General features: G+C 38.5%; 1 protein-coding gene across 2 annotated transcripts in view; it reads right to left on the bottom strand.

Annotated features, from left to right (window-relative positions):
- The window catches only part of adgra1b (adhesion G protein-coupled receptor A1b), a 198,100-nt gene that overhangs the window by 125,733 nt on the left and 48,592 nt on the right, over positions 1 to 23,775 (bottom strand). For both annotated transcript variants that reach the window (XM_081616035.1, XM_008429975.3), the window contains exons 7-12: positions 23,435 to 23,648; positions 11,499 to 11,663; positions 6,140 to 6,359; positions 5,371 to 5,520; positions 3,647 to 3,808; positions 3,104 to 3,337 (exon numbers count right to left, since the gene is read on the bottom strand). In XM_081616035.1, coding sequence (XP_081472161.1) covers positions 3,104 to 3,337; positions 3,647 to 3,808; positions 5,371 to 5,520; positions 6,140 to 6,359; positions 11,499 to 11,663; positions 23,435 to 23,648 — 1,145 coding nt within the window. The remainder of the gene's footprint in view (positions 1 to 3,103; positions 3,338 to 3,646; positions 3,809 to 5,370; positions 5,521 to 6,139; positions 6,360 to 11,498; positions 11,664 to 23,434; positions 23,649 to 23,775) is intronic.

Genomic DNA, 23,775 nt, shown 5'->3' with positions numbered 1-23,775 from the left:
GCTCCTTAGAAGCATTTCAATCTGTTTCTGATAAGTGATTCCCAGTGTTTTTATCGTGCACAACAATGAATGCTCTGAATAACCGTGCATCCTTTCTGGTGAAGGAAAATGATGATAACTTTAACTCAACAGGCTTTCACTGCCATTCATTAACAGCTGCTAGAACTACATTTGATCTCCTGACACCTCACATCTAGAAGTGATTCCCATAATGCATTTGCTTTCAGTCGGATCATTTGTTTTCAGCATCACTTAGAATATTCTGTTTCCCGTCTCTCGCTGTGTTTGTTGCATTCGCCAACACTGCATGTAGGGATTTGTCCCAGTTGAAATAAAGTATTTAATTTGACGTGTGTTTGCACTCGCCGCTTTTACACTTCAAATGGAAAATTTTCATAGCTTGAAGAGATGTCAAGATCAGAAATTTCACAAAAGATTACATCTAGCTCTAAAATTCCAGTTTTCTTTGGAGAGTAAATATCATTTTTCAGTGTTGTTGTCCTCTTATGCCACTTTTATGATAAAAACAGACACGATAGCATACAAAATCACACCCATCTGTGCCATACTTCTCAGTGCAAACGAGGCATAATGCAGCATTAATAGACTCTGTTAGATCACTTGTTTTAATTCAGCAACGATGGAAACACTTAAGCATAAACATCCTGTTTAGGGTCATGAAATAACATCTGGAGTAGATTTAAAAGCAGACTTTTAAAAACAGACACCTTTGAAAACTTGCTGTAGTTTGGACTATGCAGCTCATATAGTAACATATCTGCATGGTGACAAATCACTAGTTAAAAGTGAAAAGACTGTAAATAAGGTTACCATTTTTAACAAGAAAAAATTAAAATTGAGAGTCAGCGATCCAAGTATGTAGCATGTCTATGATTGCTTACTCAGCGGATCATTTATGATGAGATTGTACAAAGTTCTGTCAAAATCATTCAGGTGCTGACAGCAAGATATCGTGTCTGTGTTTCCTAAATTACGTATTTGCTTCACATCATCCTTTTTTCTGATTTCAGTAAGTATGCAAAACTTGGAATGCTCTGTGCATGTATTTGAATTTTTATTTGTTATTCAACAAGGCATCACATCAGGAGTTGATCCAAAATATTTATGCAGTATCACACCAGAATAAAACATTCAGCCAGAACCATAAAAAAGGCAAGACGGTGATATGGCAAACAGAGTCAGACAAACAGCGACAGTCTGGAGTTTTAATCCACTCAGCCCAGACACTGATGTCATTAAATGTGAGGATCAGTCATCTTTTAATGGGGTAATATGAATCAACAATATACAGTGACAATACGTTTTTATTTTTAAGTTAATGTTGAATGGACAGGTTATAATTTATTGTTTTAATGCTCTCTGGAGAAAGGTTTCATGATTAAGTGGGGCAGGGAGCGATCTGGCAGAATGTCAGGAACGATACTTGGAGGAGTCGAGGTAAAGCAACACAACACCAGTTGCCACACATGGTGATCAGCTGAGTGGTTTGTTTAGCTGTCAGTGAACTGGTGCACTGCAAAAACTGGATGGAGTAATCTAGACGGAGGACTAACCATCAACCTCACTTCAAATCACAACTATCCATCCATCCATCCATTTTCTTACACCCTTGTCCCTCAGTGGGGTCGGGAGGGTTGCTGGTGCCTCTCCAGCTAACGTTCCGGGCGAGAGGCGGGGTCACCTGGACAGGTCACCAGTCTGTCGCAGGGCAACACAGAGACACACAGGACAAACAACCATGCACACACACACTCACACATAGGGGCAATTTGGAGAGGCCAATTAACCTGACAGTCATGTTTTTGGACTGTGGGAGGAAACCGGAGTACCCGGCTGAAATTGAGATGAATTTGGATGTTTCGACGTGGCAACGATCTCAAACACACAAAAGACTGGACACTGGATGGATAAAACAAGCTAAAAGTTAGCTGTTAGCTACTTATATTTTCAACAATGCTTGTTTCAGGACTGAAATGAGACTAAGAGGGAGAGTTATCTCAGAAAATTATTAATAGCGCCAAAAACCTGAGATATTTATCCAAATAATATTGATGTATTTTAGCTGTTAGACATGAGAAAAATAATTACAATACACTTAAATATCTTGTACCTAAGTTTTGTTTTTAAAGTTATGCAAGTTGTTTTATTGTTAGTGCTCTCCCAAAAGACCTGCTTAAAAACATAATTAATAGCTAAAAATATGCCAATGATGAGAGCATGTAAGCTTTTGGCAGGAGGAACAATCATGACCATAACATCACATTTGATGAACACGTCTAAAGCAGTGGTTCTTAACCTTTTTTGAGGTACCGAACCCCCCAGTTGCATATGCGCATTCACCGAACCCTTCTTATTCCCTGGGGTTCGATCGAACCCAGGTTAAGAACCACTGGTCTAAAGTAAAGCCAACTACTGATTTAATAATATTCTTCTACATTCTTTAAAGCCAGCCCAACTATGATTTTTGAGTGTGCGACCTTTGCAGTCTTCTACGTAAATAGAAGTTTTCCACAGCCTGGAGCTACAAGTAGCCCTGAAAACGCTGATAAGACCAGAGGGATTTCACACCGTCAGACAAAAGCAGAAGGAAATCAAACACACACAACTAAAAAGCCGTTTAAAAACCATACATAATGATTGTTTGTTTTTTTTTTCTATGAAATAAATAACAAGTGGATGCCAGCTTTTATTTAGTATTGTTTTAGGTGATCCAGGGGATAAAACTGCTTGGCCCGCCTGCTGCAGATGCATCTATTTGTCATTTGGGACAGCCACAACTGGGGCCATGGTGGCGCTGATATAAAGCGACAAGAACACAAGGCCATCATATCCATCACTGAAGATTGATTCTCATACACAAACTCCCAAGCTGCTGACTTGTATGAAAGGACTGACCCAAGAGCAACCCCGAGATGATCTACGGCATACAAAACAAGGTTCCAGCTTGTCAAACAGCCTTCTGCTCTGTGGTCAAAAATCACACAAACCATGTCACTTCCTGATTCCTTTGATACATTACACCAAGCAATGGAGCAACTGGGACATTTTACACATTTTCACACTGCTTATTTGCTCGTCTTACCTTGCTGAGTTGACTGGCTGGCGAGCCGCTGTTGTTGACAGTGTGGCATTTGAAACTGAGCAACGACTCTCCTGCGGCCTCCGGCTCTCCGTGTTTGTCCTTGTCGCGGTAGGAGTGGCTGTGCGGGACGGACAGGCTGGTGGACGTGGGCGTCTGCTCGAGCGCCGTGCAGGACAAACCAAGAAAGTTTGACGGCTTGATCAGAAAAGCCTCCAGAGCTATGTTAGCAGACACCTATGGAAAATCCCCCAAACGTTCAGGAGAGCAGAGGATTGGGGGGAGAAAGAGAAAGAAAGAAGAGGAGCAGAGATTTTATATTAATCATTTTGCAGATGCTTTTATCCCCAGTGACAGCCAGGAGGAGAGAATAGGCAGAGGCAAGATGAAACAATGGGAGGAAGCAATTTATCTTTGTGTTTCATTACTCTACTTCTCTGATTAAACCCCATCTAGACTTCATTATTCTGAGACAAAAGAGCAAGCAAAGCAGTGAGATATTTAGAAAGGAAATCTAACCTCTCTCTGACCTGAGCTGTAACGCACCTTAGAAATGACCCGATTGTCTTCCGTCAGCGCCAAGTCGGCAATGCGCTCCACACACTGGACGATCCGCGTGCAGGCTCTGGCCTCGTTCTGCGCCATCCACAGGATGTGCTCCTCCACCAGCATCATGTTGCTGGCTATGCCTGAGATGTAGTCCCCCAGCTGCACAAAGACAAGCAGCCACATTTACACACCATGATTGAAAAGCATTTCTAGCTCGTTGGGTTTCCCATGTTGTAACGTCACAAACACAAAATTCAGTGTGTTTTCTAAAGGATTTTATGTGATGGAGCGACGCCAACTCTACTACATTATCTATAAAAGGGGAACAAAATGGTTTTCCATGTTTATAAAGTACACTCTGAAAAGTGTGGCATCCATTTGTATTCAGTATCCTTAAACAAAATCCAATACAGGCAGCTGATTTCAGAAGTTTGTGTCGTAGTATAAATTCAGCTGTTCTGTGAAGACCGCAGAAGTTTCAAATTCAAAAATACTTTATTGATCCCAAAGGGAAATTACATTTTGTTGCATCTTCAAAGAGTTATTGTAGTTTGTCAGAGGAGATTAGTGAACAAAAAGTATGAATGGGAGAATCTGTTGAAGAAAAGCCAGAAGAAGCCCAGTTTGGAGTTTAAACCTTTGGTCTGCGCTTTTACTGGAAAAGTGACATCCCTACCATTAAACATTCAGATGGTGGCAATTTCATTCAAATAGGTTTATTTATTAACTGCTAATTTACAACACATGCTGTCTAAAGACAATTAAATCTAATGAAATATATTCCAAGTTAAGTATCTCAGACTGATTAAACAATGCAGTCATGTTCAGTTTATTATTCAAATGGCTTAAAAGGTTTTCTATCCAAGGAAACTCAGCAGATTTTATCAAGCCACTGATTCGCAGCATTCGCTCCTCCTGGATGAGCGTATGGCAACAGCTGAAAGCCGTTTGCATTGGGTTGTTGACTTTTCCAGCAATCTCTCATACTGAGGGATTGACTAAATGTTGAAAGTTGGTGAAAACATACCAAACTGTAATTACAACACTCTACAATGAACAGATTTAGAGGAGCTACAAATGGACATCACTGTATATTTTTGTTCCATTTTACAATGATGCATTACTTTTTTTTGTCACATACATTTCTAATAAAAATAAATCGTGTTTTTGGCGATGCGGAGGCAAAACAGGCGCTTTTGCAAGGAAATAGGTAAGTGCAGACACAATTATTCAAACACACACACACCGTTAACATCAAATAAATCTCCTCCAACAGGTACATTTATAACCCCAGTCAGAACTGCGAAGTAGACAATGGTGTCTTCATTCATAAAAGAGAGATTTAATTTAGATTAGCAGCTCCAAAGGCGCTTAATCGCTGCTTTGGGATGGCGGTTTGCTATTTACTCATTATATATTTCATTGTTGCTTCATTTGACTATTTTTTTATTGGCTCAATGACGATGGTCTCTTGTGCATTGTCCTTGGTATAAAAGGACACTAAGTATCTTCTAATAATATCTCCACTGAAGTGAACTATGCTGATTAACCCTGCAAGTGAAAACAAATACAGATTCTTCTAACTTGCTAGCCTCAGCACTGTTCCTACTGCGTAATTAACCTTTAGCTTGATATAAAACCTTCCTGTTGCCTCTGGAATCCAGAGTTCATTTAGGGTAAAAACTGCACTTTCTTACAGAGAAGTAAACCTTCACTCTTACATCTCTTTTTTTCTCCAGCAGTCTTGTTAGTCTTTCCACAAGGTGAGTGACGAAGATGACGTCCATAACGTCAGTAAAGTCAGCAGCCCTGCTGGTGAAAGCCACTAACTGCTGACCCAGAGGCTGGGAATTGCTGATATTAATCGGTATCTGAAATAAGAAGTGATATTTAGAGACGATGTTAGGTTAAAAGAGCCAGACTGACAGTTTTCAACTATTTTAACAGTAATGTTTTGCAGCATTTCATTTCAGGACTATAAGTACATCTCAATAAATTAGAATATTATGGTTAAAGTTAATTTAGAATCAGCTTTATGGACTTAGAATTTGATAAAAGTCCAAAAAAGCTACCCATGTTGTTACTACCCTGGTGGACAGGTTGACCTTCCATGACCTGTGGAAACATTTATCATTAAAATTATAGCGGCACAAACAGAAGTTTTAGCTGCACAAACTTTTGACACCTTTGCTTTGAATAAGGTGGGGAAGCCAACTTCATGCCATAAAATAACATTTTTACATTAAAAATCTTTTTAATAATAGGCAATTTTAAACAAACAAAAAAACAAAACAAACATGCACTTAAAATGTATTACTCTGAATAATTATTATATCTGAATTTGAATTGAACCACTAAAATAAAATGTGCTTGGTGATATTCTAATTTATTGAGATGTACCTCTTTGCTGTTTAAAACAAAGCAAGCAAGTAAAAAAAAAATCAACATGAACAAAAAAAAGCAATTTGGTTCCTTTATGAGCCGCCATACCTGAGTGAGCTGATGCAGCACGCGGGTCAGCTCACTAGCATACGGGCACTGAGTGTAGTCCTCTTCAGCCCACCGCCCAGCGCGATCGCATCGTCGCCACGCTTTCTTCTCCCGCTGGCCGGAGCGCTGGGCAGCGCTGCCAGCCGGGCCGGGGGCAGAACCAAAGGTTGCAGGAGCGCACGGCAGGAAAGCCAGAATCCCGGCCAGAGTCTTCGGCCATCTGGCCCCAAAAATACATCATTGAATGAAATTATGCTGAAACATATTAACCTGAGATTTAGAAGTTAAGTTTCATTTTCTACTTAAGACACTCCTATAAATCATATATTTTTGCATTAAATATTTTATTGCAGCAGATTCTGATAAATGACTTTAAAAACATTTGCCATTGTCACAAAGTGAGACAGCTGTGTAACTTTCTCCGTGTGTGTGGAAGATCTTTCTGAAAACCTTTCACACTATTTTCAAAAACCCTGCATGTACTGCTTTTCTAATAGATCCAAATAATAAGGAGATTGATCTGAGTGTGGACCTAACATTTTTGCATGCATGCACAACACTTTAATGTGCAGCAAAGTAGAGGATGGTAAATGTCAGTGAATGTGTCTCGGATGTAACAACCCAATTCCACTTAAAACCGATTTCTCACATTACTGTTGTTTTGATGACCATGCAAAGTTCAATAAAATCTCCTCTGGAGCAAGAAATTAGACTTTCTCAATAATGTCATCACAGCGCAGCACACAGCGCTGCTCTGCTGACCAACCTGGACGTGGAGTCAGATTGGCTTATCAGGCAAATGGATCATTTTCTGGGCACTGTCTGTTAGTGTTGGGCCAAATAAAGTTTTGTTCACAGTACGAAACCAGCAAAGCATCTGTAGTTACAGTCAGAAATCCATTTACACTCAGTATCAGAAAGCTAAGCAAACATGCTGAAAAGTAGACACACAACTAACATTTGGATAAGTAGCAACAAAATAAGAAGAAACTTCATCCTTTTAGCCACCAACCAGCTTCTAACTTCATTCTGATTGGATACTTGCCCATAACTTATGACACAGTTGGCAGGATCCATTAAAACCTGCTGGTTTTCTGGCATTGATTTACTATTTTAATGTAATCCAAACATTTTAGCCACACTATAGTTCAGGGCTTTAACAGCAGACAAGAAGAAACTTAATGTTATGCTGTTTTACTCCAAAAGTAATTTGTTGGTAACATGTTGTTGGTAGCATCATGCTAGGAGTCTGCTTCCCTGCAGCAAGTAGTAGGGCATTGTACAAAGTGAATGGAATGATGATGAAGGAGAAATACCTCTAAATTGTATAACTTCATATCAAATAGCCGGATGACCGGTGCGTTCACACTGCAGTCTGAAGTGACCCAATTCCGATTTTTTTGATGTAATGCGACCTGTATCCGATCTTTTCATGGCAGTGTGAACAGCACAGGTCGGATTCTTTTTCGAATGTGATCCATATCCGATACGTATCCGATTCAAATGCGACCTAGTGTTTTGGTCGCATTCATCATAACTAAACGTCACTGATTCTCAACAAATCTCACTATTCTGCATCCTGATAAACGCAAGTGGGAAGAAAAACAACAACCATGATGGACAATAATCAGGATTAAGTTGTTAATATGCTGCTCCGGTTGGACAACAACTTCAAATATGTGAGCTAAGCTCCACCGTTAGCCTCCATGTTAACTTCCGCAAACACTGAGCTCTTCTTCTTTTTATGGCGGTTGGCAGAACACTGAGAACGTTGACGCTGTTGCGCCCTCTACTGCGCATGCGGGACACTTTCAGGTCGTTTGCCCGTTCAGACTGCAGAACACATGCAGGTCGCCATTACTGGCAGTGTGAACGGCCCCAGCAAAAATATCGTAATTGTCAAAAAATCGGAATTGACACAGTTTGGGGTTCAGACAATGCACTGCCCCCAAACTTAGGTCTAAAAACTGGTTAGAAATCAATACATAAAACTAACAAGTTACTCTGACCTCATCTCTATTTATGGACGGTGCTGAAAAGCCACTTCCGTACCAGGAATCCAACAAATTCAAAAAGACCCATCATTTCTGATGCTAACATGCAATTTTTTAAAGAAATATTTAACCAAATATCTGCAGAAGTACATGTATATATTTGAGCTTGTGTGGACTAATGAAGAGTCACGATAAATACAAATTGTTTTTAAAAAACTAGTATTTTACATAATCAATTGATCTCCCAAAAAGACAATTATAAATTCATAAACGATTTCAAAGAGTTTAGAACTGCAGATTGTAACATTTCCAATCACTGTAGCATTTGGAAACAGATGCTTTGTAATGACTGAAATCACCTAAAAGAAAATCGCTTGCTGCACATTTTCTGGTTTTCTGCTCACAGCTACTTAAAAAGTCTACCACAGAAAATATGTCACGTAGTGCTTACTGTCGACACACTTTGACTTAATCTAAATTAAAATTAAAGCAGGGTGCTTAGGTGGCGAGTAATCCGTTCAGAGGTTAGAGACATGGCATCTCACTACCCGCTCTCCCCTTTTGCTCTTTTCATTCATATTGCTGGTGCTGGAGCTGGAGCAGGAGCTACTTGGTAATAAATGGCATTAATTTCACCCCTACAAAAAAAAACAGGCTCATTTTCCAGCCCATTACTCCAATGCTCTGTCAAAGACAAAGCCTTGAAGCTGGCTGTTCGGAAAGTGGGCAGTAAAGTAGAGCATCTACAAGGGAACATACAGTACATGACAACAACACGGCCGCATGAAAGAGAGAGGCAGACGGTGTGAAAGAGTGTGCATCATTACAAGGTTGGGGTGGACGGCACAGAAAAGCAGGATGGGTAGAGGGAGACATGTTGGTTCATGGAGACAAGAGGTCTCATTTGGGTCTCATAATCTGAAAAGCTAGACTATCTGACTTTGGGGCTTGCATTTAATACTAATGAGACGAGATTTCAGGCTGAAAATAAAACAAACAAAAAGAAACGGGGAACCAGGAAAAAGACTCAAGAGCCTCAATTCCACAGTAACTATAAACGTAATAACAGAGCAAGTGAGTGGTGTGATTTAAAAATAATTTCTGGTGATAAATCACATTGCATATGGAGGAATTTCTGGAGGAATTATTCATAATGAGGTTAAACTAGAGCCTTATTTTGAAGGAGACCTCCTAGTAAGAGCTTTTAAAGCCAGTGATTACTGCCCAATACTGCTAATTACACAGAACAAGTTGTACACTTAAGTTTCTAGGAAAGGATTGTTTTTACAGCTACTCTATTTTGAGTCTGATACAATAAATGTGTAATAAATAGGCAAAGTCATTTGAATGGCAGTATTCATACACAAGGCGATTTACAGGACATTGAAATGACAAAAATGATCTTAGTCTTGCTTAAAAACTGATTTCAATATATCAAATTCTTGACAACTTTGAATGAAAATTGTTATTTTTCAACAAGTAGTTAAAAAATAGAGGAATTCAAGAAATGATTAAGCTCTGTAAAAGCATAGCAGGTTGTTTTTAATCTCCCTCTTCAATCGCTGATCAGTGATGGTGCAAAAGGTTTAACATGGAGGTTTTTAGATCACAATGAGCTGAACACAACTCTGGTTTTCAGTCGGGATTTAAAGGAGACGGCATCAGTAAGAACCTGCTGATTGGTGTGACCTGATTCTGGTGTTGGTCAGGACTCTGACCGCAGCATTTTGGATGATGCTACAACATCTTGAGTGCAAATTCATTAATCTAATCTACAGAAAATAAAAACCACAAACTAGTTTTTCTGTGTCGTGCGTTGACGGGAAATTCTTTATTTTGGCAAAGCTTCAAAAATGATAATAGACCAATTTAGTCATTTAGATTTACGTTGTTGTTAAACTAAACTTCCAAGACCAAATTGGCATCAGGGTTTCTTTAATATTCTGTGTTGTTTGCTCTTTGTTGGCACTTTGTAACTGAAAAGTCGAACATACTCTCTTAAGGCTTTTATTGTTGTTGTTCCAGCTTACATAAGTATCAAAATACTTATGTTTTTGATACTTTTAGCTGCAGAATACAGAGAAACGCTGCTGTCCTGGTGCTTTGGCATCTTTTAAAAATCATTTGGCAGTTTTGGCTCACATGTTGAGCTGTTTGCAGGGATTAAAAAGTTCCAGTTATATACAGAATTAAAGGATTGTTCTGTCCATCCAGGTCAGTATATTGTCCCACAGGGATCCAGTCTAGGCCCTTTTCTTTTTTCTATGAATTTGCTGCCTTTGGGTTAATCTTTGAATATTATATTTAGGCTTTTTAACAACTTTAAATATGGTGATCAAATTGACCTCCCACTGAAAGTGAAACGGGACATTACAACTGTTTTAATGACAATAAATCCTGAATCAAAACTTTTAAAGTGTTCATTAAAATACAGGAATGATATTTATGTGATTACCACATTTAGGTCTGCTGACCTCACATGACCTCTCTGCTGTCAGAAATCTAGGTTTGTTTCTTGATACAGTATTTTAAGCTGAAAAAAACCCCCAAAAAAACATTTCAGTAGTTAATTCCTCCTTGTTGGTTTTGTCTGATGATTTAAGCAGAGGTAAATTAACATAAATGGTTAAATCCACTAACTGGCTGAAATTGATGTGTAATGCTGTAACTTGACCCTCTACACTGGATTCCTGCAGATTTTCAGAACACAGTTAAAGTTTTGAGCTGTTGCTGGAGTCATCATCTCAGCTGTCGGTGAAAATCCCAGCTTTGAAATTAAAAACAAGGAGTGAGGGAGCTTTTTGGGCTGCTGCTCCTAACGCTCTACCTCTGCTTTCTGCGATTTTTTATTTATTATTTATTGTTTTTACAGATTTTTACACTCATTCATCTGTTTTAAAATAAAAAAGCTAATTTTATCCGTATTTACAAGCTGTTTCTGCATATACCTTTGCTGCTCTGTGTTTCTTTTTACCCTGTGTACTGAGTGTAAGTGGGCTATATAAGTACATTTGAATTATTTGACTTTGGATCCTTTCATTTGGATGTTTACGATAACCTGAAAAAGGTGGAAGGACAGATTAAGAAGCTGTTTTTGATTTGTCCTTTCTGGACTATTTAGGTAATGACACAGAGTCAATCCACTAGACCTGATATGCAAAACAAAAACTCAAAACTGAATTAACTTTCGAATCATTATGAACAAGAAGACACCAGAAAAAGACCAAATTTAACATGTAGCTGCCCTTCTTTTCAGTGTAGGCACTCAAACTGAAAACAGACATGTTCATCTATAAGAAGCTGAATAAAACCATCAATAAACAATTTGACATGTTGCATTTTAAGATAAGCCCATGCAGACTCACCTGAAATCCCCTTTGTTGTTGGAGACTCTGTCTGTAGGGCAGTACGGGGCAGAAGTCTCCACCACAACTATTTCCATGTGCTGAGATGCGTTTCCTCTGGAACTGGTCACCAGACACTCCCAGTTGCCGGCGAGAGCCACGTCAATGTTGGAAAGGATCACCTCACTGGTGGAAAGGAGAGAAATATGAGAGCGTGAATTTAAATGGCCTGTTTTGTGGCTTGAGTACTGGTGATTCATCTGTAAGCTTTAGACATTGTTCATCCAGTGTGTGGAATAAAATATTCAGTGTTGATTTAGGATATGGATTTCAATTTATAATTAAATGTAATAGCATTTTTGGAAGGGTTTTGTTTCTGGACTTAATTCTGTGGTGTTTGGATCATTTTGGGATTAGGCTGATGAATGCAGTCAAACACCAGAGACAATATGTGTCTCACAAAGTCTAATTCATTTAACAGACCCTTGTGAGAGAGTGTCTGTCTGAGTATGTGGCAGCTTAAAATGTTGGCTGGGACTTAAGATGATCATTACTCACGCTTATCTTTCGTACTCTGAAACAGAGATTCATATCCCAGCGGAAAATGTCTGATTAAACAAAAGATGGTGAAACAGTGACAACAGAAAGCATTCACCAAGGAGACTAATCTCGAGGATTTTTACTCACTCTGAAGAAAAAAGGGAGAAGCCGGCAACGATCACTAAGCAACGCGAATAGTCACCATGGAAATACTGCTTCTTTATAAAGTGGGAGCTGTTTAAGCTCCAGATCCAACACAGAATAATTGTCAAAGTCATTTTTTGCCTAAATGTGTTTTTCCCCACCTAAATCATCTTTTGTCAATAAGGAGGTGGTCATATGTGTGTTATTTAATAAAAATGTAAATCTCTATTTTATCAGATTTTATCTTTTTTTTCTAGCATTCACTTTATACCTTTATGTACATACACAAATAGCACAATTACACACAATTATACAGTTACAATTATTATACAAGCTTCTCACCCTTTACTGTTATTAAAAAAAAACTCATTTCCAAACTTCCTCTACCTTTACCATGACATGTATGCACATATTCAATGGAAACCACTCTGGGACAAAATTATAATAAAAAAAAAAATCAATAAACTTTAACATTGTGGTTGTTTAATTCAGCATTTAGTCTTAAATTCAGACCCATCATCCATCTTTGTGTCTGAAAAAAATATGAGCATATGTATTTCTGCATTAAAACGACAGACTATTTATATAAAAACTGTGCAAGCAACAAAGATGTTCAAATACCAGCAGAAATGTTGTTTAAAATGAGTAAAACTTACAATCAGGCATTTAAGCACTTATTGAGTTTTTTGGGAGCGACGATGATCATAGAGTCTAACAGCTGCTGGGAGGAAGGATCTCTGATGAAGCTCTTTTGTGCACTTAGGATGCAACAATAATAAAGAGGAGCTCTTCAGTTCAGCAATATATTTTAATTAACTGAATATGTCACAATGAAAGTAGAGAAATATTTGAAATATATTCATCATGATTTCAAAATTCAACAGCGGCGAATAGACGTTTGAAAGCCACTGTACAACGAAACAACCAAGAATCCAAAGAAAAGAACTTATTCCCAATTTAATTATGGGAAATGGGTGTGTGTGTGCATGTGTGTGTGTGTGTGTGTATGTGTGTGTGGGGGTGTGTGCGTGTGTGTGTGTGCGTGTGTGTGTGTGTGTGTGTGTGTGTGTGTGTGTGCGTGTGTGTGGCGGGAGAATAGAAACTGGAGCACAAAGCCCACATCAACACAGCAGGTCCCAGCTTGGGCATTTCTTATTCTAATCTATTCAGCTGTGAATTCCACATCAAGGTGGAAATCTCAGGACGGGAAGCGAGAGAAAAACAAGCAGCAGAGAGAACACTGAGCATATCATGTTTTGTCACAACCATGTGTTTATGATGTGAATCTACAAGGCAAGGTAACCTGTTTATTCAGTAACATTCCCATATAAAATTGCACCAGTGTCTCTTGGGAGCCCATCTCCACTGCTGCTTGTTTAGGAGGTGAAGGAAAACACAAATCAGACAACGTTACTATTCCCTAAACCAACGACGCAGAAGACTCTGCTGTGATGGGAAACTGGAAGAGGATTCAGAAAATAAGTTAAATTAGTCCAGAAGCCTCCTTTTTGATTTTTTTAAAAGGTATAGATCAAATTTGAAACTCTGAATGAGATGGGGCGGTTCTGCCAGTGCTCCTGTTTTTATGTTATCTAATTTAAAATTAAGGCTAATTTTATACCAATAGTTAACGGCTTTGAATGACAGCTTTCTGAAACTTTTACTGAAACTTTTCCCAACAAGACTTCTGCATCCAAACAAGGATTAAAGCTGGAAATAGTATGATCCAATTATGTTACCTTATGTAAAAAGTTAATATGTGTAATAATTATTTAAATATGTTTCTATCACTACTAAAATGTATTCCACACAATATTTCATACTATACTTGTTACTGCCTCTCAATGGGCAAATGTCATCATTTTTTTTATAAAGTTTTAGTTTCCAGTTGTTTTTGGCCATGCAGCCCCTAAAAGTTACATAAAGGTTCAAAATCCACTCAGAGCTCAGTCTCATAATCCGTAGTGATGGTTTTTGTATCTCAGGTCTTCACTAAAACTTTCTTTTTATATTTTGCAAAGACGTGGCCACGCAATTAGTGGATGAAAGTCTTTTAAAAGAGTGTTCCTTGTCAAGCAAACAATAATATTTTCAGCAAAAACATGTAAAGTGAGCTAAAATCATCATCCATATATGGAAATGTTTTATGTTTGAAAAGGAGTAACTTTAAACACAACCTCCTTATTTTTCCTGAGCACCGAATGTCAACTTTGAATATGAATAGTTCAGAGAATCAAGCATTTCTTCATCTGTAGAAACATGGTGACATTAGTTATTGCGATCAGAAATGTATTCTGTCTGAACAAAGCGCACCCTTTCAGATGTGTGAGGTTAAAGTCAAAGAGTAAAGCTCTCTGTATTGCCTATGAGTTTCTGGTATTGCTCAAACACTTCAGAATACCCATGAAGGTCTGTGCGCAAAATAAAATATTTTAAAAATGATAAGAGAAGTAGCTGAAAACACCTGGGGCTGGCTGCTTTATAGTGACAGATTTACAATGCAATCTTTACGCAGGTTTTTTTGCTATAAATCTCAACAATTGTAAAACCCAGGCATCTGCTCAAATAGTCTTCTAACTACTCCCACCTTTGGCGATCCAATGATGATTCAATATCATATGCATGATAACCAAATGGACCTAACGATAAAGGCAACAGAAAAGAAAGAATACGACCCGTCAGCAGGCATTTCTTACACAGCTTGAGGACATCTTGCAGAAAGTTTAGGTGGCAAACAAACAAACAAACAATATGAGATAATAAACAGGTTAAATCGATATTCATCTCTTAGTTTCCTATACTAGAGGATTTCAGCAGAGCTCATGACCATGATGCATGACTACAGGTATTTATAGCACCAAGAATTATATAACAGTGAACCAAAGATAAGACTAAAATCATGATCTGCATTTTTTCAGTGAAATTGTGTGTTTCGTCATATTATTTGTATTTTATGCATTTTTTAAAAGCTGTTGTTTTATTCACTACTGCTTCATAATATCCAATATGAATTAGTTTGTAAAGATGTAGCTGCACAGCTTAAGATCTGACTTTAGACAAATGTTGATAATGACTCAGTACAAAAGAGCTAGAATTTCACCATCACTGCCTTGTAACAAACAATATCTGTTTGTTACAAGGCACCACAAACACCTTCCTGATTATATCAGTAATATCTCGTAAAGTAGGAAGACTTTCTGCACTTGAGCTGATTGTTTGGGGATTGAACTGTAAAAGATTAAATCAGTATGTTACTGTGTAATTGTGAAATGTCACATTAACTGTTCTGACCTTAAAGTAAACATCATCAGGTCAGCAGCACGCACACAAGTCCAGCAGAAGAAAAACATAGTCTACACAAAATGGTAAATTGTTTTTATTTTTTAATTTAAACCATGAAGGTTATCGACTAAAAATCTCAATCCAGCTACTCATAACTCAACACAACTGCTACTACATGTGGTTTCTCCAAATTAAACATAATATACCATTTTAATGACTATTTGGTGGGCTAGAGCAAGAAAAGGAGACATTGTTAAGATGCCCCTGAAAATACAGTTCCACGTCAGGCACAAGCTTCTGGTACCATTCAGGAGGAATCTTAGGCCACTCCTCTAGAACAAAGACCTCCAGTTTATTGATTTTGTAGGATTTGCACACAGCAACTTCCTTTCTCAAATCCAACATGAGACTAAATAAATAGTTCAAGTCAGGCAGGTTTTCTCCCAGGAACTCCTGACGCTTGCTTGAGTCTGTTTCGTCTCACAGACCATAAAAACACTGTCACAAACTTTACTGAAGACTGAAGCTGTAGTTTGTAATTCAAATATATTTCTAGAAACATAAAGCTGCCCTTTAGAAACTCCTGTTTTAACAAAAGATCAGTTATTAAGAAAATTATGTATGCAATACTGATAAAATGGAGAGTGGTGACCTTGATGAGGCCATTACCAAATAAAAACAGTGAGCATGGCAGGTCCCGGAAAGTCACCTAAATGATAACTCCAATCTGTCAATAGATCTGTTTTGTGCAAAGGAGGAGATAGAGGTCACAGATATTTAGACATAAAAGCTCCACAGAGTGCAAAGAAAATCCAACAAAGATAATTAAGTAGGAGAATGAGGAAGATGATTCTAACTGAAGAGTTTTGATAACACTTTATTTGAAGGCGTGTGCATAAGACTGACATGACACTGTCATAAACATGACATAACAGCTGTCATGAACATGAAGGAGTCTTTATGAATGTATATGACTGCTGTCATGAAGTGTCATTCAGTAAATAATGACACTTAATGCAAAGTTGCATTGAAAGTTCATTAAAAATGCCAACTTTGCATTAAATTCATCATGCAAAATCATGCAAAGTTGGCATTTTTAATGGACTTTTAATGCAACTTTTAAAGCAACTTTGCACTAAAAGTGTCATTATTTACTGAATGACACTTCATTACAACTGTCACAAACATTCATAAAGACTCCTTCATGTTCATGACAGGTATTATGTCATGTTTATGACAGTGTTATGTCAGTCTTATTCACACCCACAAAATACCTCTGAAAACAGTTCAGCATTTAGCAAATAAAATGTGGATGAACCACCAAGGAACATCTGTGTCAACTCTGAGCTGGACGTCCCCGTCGTCAAAGTGGGTGACTTTGAGAATGAGAAGGTCAAGATCCTAAAACACTTCCAGGTTCAAACTGTTGAATAGATGACGGCTAATTAACCCGCCAGTGTGGTATTAGGCAAAGCAGAAAAAGAGTGCAGGAGCGATAAACACTGTAATCCTAAGCTACAGCGAGATCAAGGAGAAGACGCATGAGAAGCTTAAGAAGTGGAGGAGCGGCTGCAGCACGATTACAGAAATAACTCCAGACCAGATGAGTTGTTTTTTCATCCATGGATGTATGGAAGGCTACGTGGCCCCACTCTCTCTAACTGTGAGCTGTCTGCAGGGGGAACAGTTACATCATTGCTGAACATGTGCCAACTCATTACATGCTGGGGAATGCACAGAGAAATACTGACCATACCAAGACACAACCGCCCGCTCCTGCTTCTGTGTCTCTGCAAAAATTTCCCTACTGGAGATTTTTGTTTTGTGATGGATCAATCACACAACCCTGACCTGCTAATCCATAAAAACAAAACAACAGGAGCAAAGTGACTGGTTCAGTTTTCAATTCAAAAACATAAAATAGATTTTTTTTTTTTAATGAATAAATAACTGCACTTTTGTGGAAAATCAGACGAGAAGGGCCCCAAACGAGCCATACACAAAGCCCTGACCTACATCCACAGCAACACTGCATCATTGTGGAGCAGCTCCCTGTGGACTCATTAGAAACATTTATGCGTCTGCGCAGACATTCATCAATTGATTTACATAATGTTGCTTATGAGACTGTAAACTTTCAGTCTGTCCCCATCACCCCCTGAATGCTCCCAAGCACTGATCTTTTAATTAAAGCTTGCTAATGACAGTTGGTGACTTTGGGTTTTTTTCTGAGCTTAGGAGGCCATTAGATTGTAATGTACATTTCTGGCTTCAACTGTCAGAACAGATGCAATGTGACGTACATGCATGAATGAATGGCCGTTTATTTTGTACACACAGGCATGAGAACGGCTATAAAAACTGACTGGCTTCAGAACTGAAATTTTTTTGCCAGTCTCTAAATTACTCCACACTGTATATCAAATGTATCTCGTTTAATTAACGTCTTACTTTGCCTTTGTTTAATGTCTTTCATTAGAATTAAGCTTCTATTTTTCTTGAAAGACCTAAACTGGCAAACAGTGAAGTGATGAAACAAGAGGCAAAACTCATTACAGTGTTGGAAGATAATCCAATCCAGTTTCCTTGGCAACACCTGTACAAAAGCATGCATAGAGAAATATTTAAGACAGACTGAAAATAAAAAAAACACAGCAAAATATTCACCAAAAAGAAACTCGGAAAGCACAAAGCTAGATCAAGACTTTGCCTTCTTCTACTTTCAGAATTTGTATCTTGTGAAGCTTTCATCCTGACAGCGGACCAGATCTTCACCAATGCACAGTCGTTGGATGGGTCAAGAGGATTTCCTTGTGCAAACCTCGTGTAATTTGTGCATTTGAAGAAAGCAGACGATTTCATCCCCAAGGCAGTTATTAAGGCTGCTGGTGTATGGAAAACTAAAATACTTTTCAGGTCTTCAAACTCTCAACTGGAAACAGGTGGGTCACTCCCTTCAGGTAGAGAATGGTGGGCAGTTCCCGTTTCTTCATGTCTTGTTCATGAGCGATGGTGGGATAAATGGATGGATAAGTGTAGTAGAAAAAAAACTATAAAAAGCAATAAAGAAAAACTTTTTTTTTGTTTGTTTTATATGCAATGCTTAAAATGCTTAAAGGATGACGGATAATTCAAAGAGCCTTTTTATTCTTTCCTTTGCTTTCGGTAATATTTCCAAACAGGTTCCTCATTTTGTGCAAGATTAGCCTGATTAAAAATGGAGAGGATTAAGCGAGATACATCCCAAGTGTCTGCTGCAGCTAGCTACAGGGCTCTAAAATGTTTGATTAATGAAACATGAATCTCAGGCTGGTCCCACTTCTGCCTCTAGCATAGCTAACACTGGGAGTTTGGCTCAACACCATTACTCAGCAGGAGTTTGGCCCACGTTGTAGAGCCATCAGGCCTCACAGGGCCCGTTTCTTTGCTGCTGCTCCATGTGAGAAATGTAAACGGAGAAGCTTAAAGTCCCTCCTGCGCCAGCAAATAACTGCGTGTTATGACAGAGCACAGTGTGCACTTAAAACAGTAGGGAGGTGAATTATTAAGAAGGAGAAATCCTAAAGAATTACCAAACAAATTTCATTTCATAAATATCACAAGAGAAGTTTTAACAAGTGAAGGAAACTGTCATGTTCTGCTGCTAACGTTGGCAACTTACCAAGCATAGCGTAAAGCTGGATGAAACACAATTTAGCTGAGAAAATACACGCTAAACATTTTGGGTTCACCTTCAAAGAGGTCACTTTGCACGGCTTTGGCATCGCTGCTCACTCTGCTGCAACTCTGTGCGACAAATCCAGACAGGGGCTTTAAGCCATGTGCTAAATCCTGTGTATTCAGTCTCTCCCCTCTAATGGGCCAGAGAGGGCAAGGCTGACTGAGTCAGAGGACAGTTAGCCAAGGTGAACCATTCTGACATGAGCATCTTACACTTCAAACAACATACCATTAGAAGCACTTTCAATGAATTTTAACACTTAGATTTTTACATAAACTGCTGGAAAAGCAAATAGCACAGATTTTCCACTGCTCCTCGCAGTTTAAGGTGAACTAGAGGGTAAAAATGTAAAATTAAGCTCGTGAGGAGCACACTGTTTTTGTTGGAACTGGCTTTGTTATACATTCATCAATTATGGAAATAATGTCAGATGGGGTTTTTTAAAGGAGGGAGGCATTCTCAGGTGCCAAAAGAAACGTGACCCAAATTGGTTCCACCTGCGGTGAAGAAAATGCATATTGGTCTCTAGATGCACAGGAGGAGTGCAATTACAAACACAAAGGCTTTCTGATTTAGCATGATTTTATTATTTGATAAAGACTGAAAGATCTTCTTACAGACGTGGCAAGCATTGCTTGCCATCAATCTGTTATCAGCCAGAGAAGGACCGTATCTGCAGAGTTTTGGAGAAGTCTTTCTGGAAACATCAACAGTGCAGCTGGCTCCCTATTATATGTGATGGAGTGTGAGAGTTTAATGCTTTTGGCGCATTGTTTCCTGTTACTGCCCTGACTGCAACAAAAATGATCTCACCATGCAGAACAAAAAAAAAAAAAAGTCCATGCTCATCGCACAGAGATCGGCATTTTCTGTGCAACCTGCAAACCTCCAAATTGCGCCTGGTTGAGTATAAAAATTGTGAGTTCTTTGGGATGAACTTGAAATGCAAAAAATGTTTCACATACATTCAAGTTCTGGTGAAAATAAAACAGTGTTAGGAACCACTTACTGTGTTTATAATATCCTTTTACAACAGTTTAAAATTTCAGGTTTCATACTAATCTTCTAAGAGTGATGAATATAAACAGATTTTCAATTTTTGTGCAAGACTCCAGCTGACTGAACTCGCCAAGATATGCACACAGAGGATTCCTCTAGGATACATTTACAGCGCAAAATGTCCAACCCAGCATGATGCAACCTTTACAGAGAAAAACCCGCTAACCAGCCTTCTCTCATGCAGAGAATAAGCTTATAAGGGCTAAGAGGAGAGCAGGACGAGTCACTCTCCTCGCCGACATATACTCTGTAGGAAAGATGCTGCTGAAACCCCGTTGGAGAACATAGGATAGTAATAATATGAGATGAAAACCATAAGAATATGTACATACAAGTTTATGCTTTAATTGCAAACACATATGCACTGTAAAAACACAAAACTTTAACAAGTGTTTTTGGTCCAGTCTCTGCAAATATCTTCGTACATTTGACATAAGAGAAAACTAGTTCCACTGCAGATTATTTCACTAAAAACATGGAAAAAATATCTTCTTATAAGTGAAATAATCTGCTAATGGAAGAATCATTATTCTTCAATATAAAGGAATTATTGACATACGCTCATATTTTTGGCTGAAAAGTTATTTTTGTCTTATTTCAAGTATAGTAACATATTTTCTCTAGAAACTAGACATAAACCACCTGTTTAGAGTTGCTTATGGCTAAATTAGGTTTAGAGTGCTGGTTTTGATGTCTTTGATGTTTTTAATGTTTTTATCTTTACTTTTCATCTAGTTATTAACTTCTTTTTATTTCTCTTTCACACTGTCTATGTAAAGCCCCCCCGGAAAACGTCCCAGTTAAACGAATCTATATCTAGGGGTGTGAGAATCCTTGTTAAATGACATATTAACTAAAACTCTGAGGTGTGAGACGTTTAACTGAAGTCCTACAAGGGATGCGGGTTTTAATGTTTTTATCTTTTTTAACCTCTTTTTTTTATTCTCTTTGTCTTTCTAACCGTTTATTCACTGTCACATGCTGTTTTTATTTTAATTATGTAAAGCACTTTGAAATGCCTTGCTGCTGAAATGTGCTATACAAATAAAATTTGATTGATTGATTGATTAAACTACTTGGTAAGATTTTGTGCTTTTTCTTGCACTGTGACGTGTTGTCACTTAAGAAAGTAAAACTACCAATTACAAAATTATAATGTGAAAAATGAGATTGCAATTTAGGCAAAAATAGCATTTAGGAGTTAAATAAGCTCTTATAAATATGATTAAAAAACAGTTCTGGATTAAATCTGACATATGGGCAAAACCTGTCACAGCACTGTGTTGGTTTTTTCCCCCAAAATAACCTAAAATAAATTTATTTGAATTACTAAGTAACACGCAGGAATCGTAGAGAACATTTTTACATATAGTTGGCACATTTTGGGTGGTTTGGACGCATATTTATGTGTGTGGTGTTTTAAGCCAAGGAAGTGAAGGACCCTTCCAGGAATTGATGCAAAAGTGTACCCACTGTTCTCGTTACCAAATAAAACAACGTTAAGGCCTTCTTGACACACTGAAACATAATTCTGTTAGCTCCCCATCAAAATTTATGTCAGAGACTCCAAGTCAGAAGAGGCACCAGTAAACATAATCAACAGCAATGAGCTCCAGCGTCCCAAAACTACGGCGACACCATTCCCTAAATGTGTTCACCATAACTCATACGTACAAGACAAAGAGAGAAAGAGGATAGAGGTTTGTGGCAGTCTCTCAATAAAAAAGAAAAAAAGTACAAACGTCTGTGATGTCGGTCCACTTTATCACCTCAATTATGATTCAGCATCTGTTCCTCTTAGCGTGTGATCAGCCAGTGCCCCGCCAGCGCTGGGGGGGCAGACTGGACGGCCAATCTCAAGAGACGAGCTGTGGATTGCTGTGAGGTTTCGGTGCCATGCCAAGCCAATTCTGTCGTGTCCTTTCAAGGGCGGCAATAACAAAAGAAAAACCCAAGATCCTCCGAGTGACCGAGGCACAGAAAAGAAACTGGTCTCCGTGTCTGAGTGCTGCGTCGTAAAAACGTTACATCACAATGTGACAACGTAACCTAAAGGTATTAATTAGGAATTTAAGTAACAAGCCGACATGACTTGATGCTTATTTGTGATGTGTAAAGAAAAGAGTGTTTTTAAAGAACAAAAACACACCTACGGCATCAGATGCACAACAAACAATGAAGTCCGAATATCTTCTATGAAACAACGCCCACTGACCACCGGTGCTGCAGACCGTGGTATCTAGCGGCCATTTTTAAATCAGAATAACAAGGAAATTGACGTTGGTTTTCAAGCGCTCACAACATAAATCATAAATAGATTAGCAATACAGGAAATAACAGAATAAACAAACAATATGTGCAACTATATGTAGCCAACTTTCTAGACATAAAGAAACAAAAATTGGTTTGAGTGTCATGTGACTGTGCATAAAATGTTTATTTTGTTTCACAGCAAATTAGCTGACAATTCAGGCTGTAAGATGTTTGCTCTGTTAATCAGAGAGACAGCCTGTAGATCAGACCAGAGGGTAAATGTTTGTGTCCAGGATGTGTGAGGTCTGCAGAGATGTTAGCTGCGTTTTCTACTACTATGCTAAACTACATATAAGCAAATATGTTTGCTGCAGTTTGGTTCTCTCCTGTTTTGTGGATGAGCCAAGCTGAAGTTTAAATCATGAAATCCAAACATTTGGCCTTGATGGATGTCAGTAGAAAATGGCGCTCCGGTCAGATGAGACCAAAACCTATAGCTTTGGCCTACATGCAAACCACTATGAGTGTTGTAAATCTCAGGCATCATCCAGCTTTGACTGAGGATCTATGCAAGCGTAAGCACTGCTGTTGAAAGATGCTCTCTATCCAATTTAGGTGACTGAAATGTTTTCAATGATGAATAGGGAAGCACTTTATCATCATGTGGAGGGAGATATTCCACTTTTCTGACTTTTATCTGAAAAAGAAAGAAAAAAGAAACCCTTCTATCATCTTGGTATTGGTATATCACCTAAAGTCCCCCAAGAGTACATTCGGATTTGTGTTTGCGCACCTGACAAATTGTAAAGAAAATCCTTATATAAGGCTATATGCAGTTAATTCTGAAAATGAAGCAGGACATTTCTATTTTACCTCCTTACTGACTGACTTTGGAGATTATAAGTGCAACAAGCCAGTCACCGGGAAATCAGAACTCAGCTCACGTTTCCTCGGGTACCTGGTGAGCAAGCAGCAGTCATGAAGTAGAGTCTTCTCCACATAGATGCCCATGTCCTCCTGTGTGATCACGCCGTGGCCGTTGTGACGCCACCACAGCTCCACCGACTGGTCGAGGTAAGACGCGGTGCACTGGAGGGGAAGCTGGTCACCACGGAAAACAAGCTGCCTCTGGGAAGGGATCAGCTGGAAAAGCGGCATCTCCAAAGGACCATCTGTACGGCGAGAAGGAAAGTAACATGAGAGGAACGTGAAACCCTTCCCCTGCAATCTTACTGAGGTGGAAAGGAAAAAAAAGATGTAGGAAGATAACTCACAAATTTTAAAAGTATCTTATATTAA

This window comes from Poecilia reticulata, chromosome 15 (genome assembly GCF_904066995.2).
Source record: "Poecilia reticulata chromosome 15, P_reticulata-male-v2, whole genome shotgun sequence".
Classification (NCBI taxonomy): Eukaryota; Metazoa; Chordata; class Actinopteri; order Cyprinodontiformes; family Poeciliidae; genus Poecilia; species Poecilia reticulata.
The sequence above is the reverse complement of the archived record's forward strand: the minus strand, read 5'-3'. Positions and strand labels throughout refer to the sequence as shown.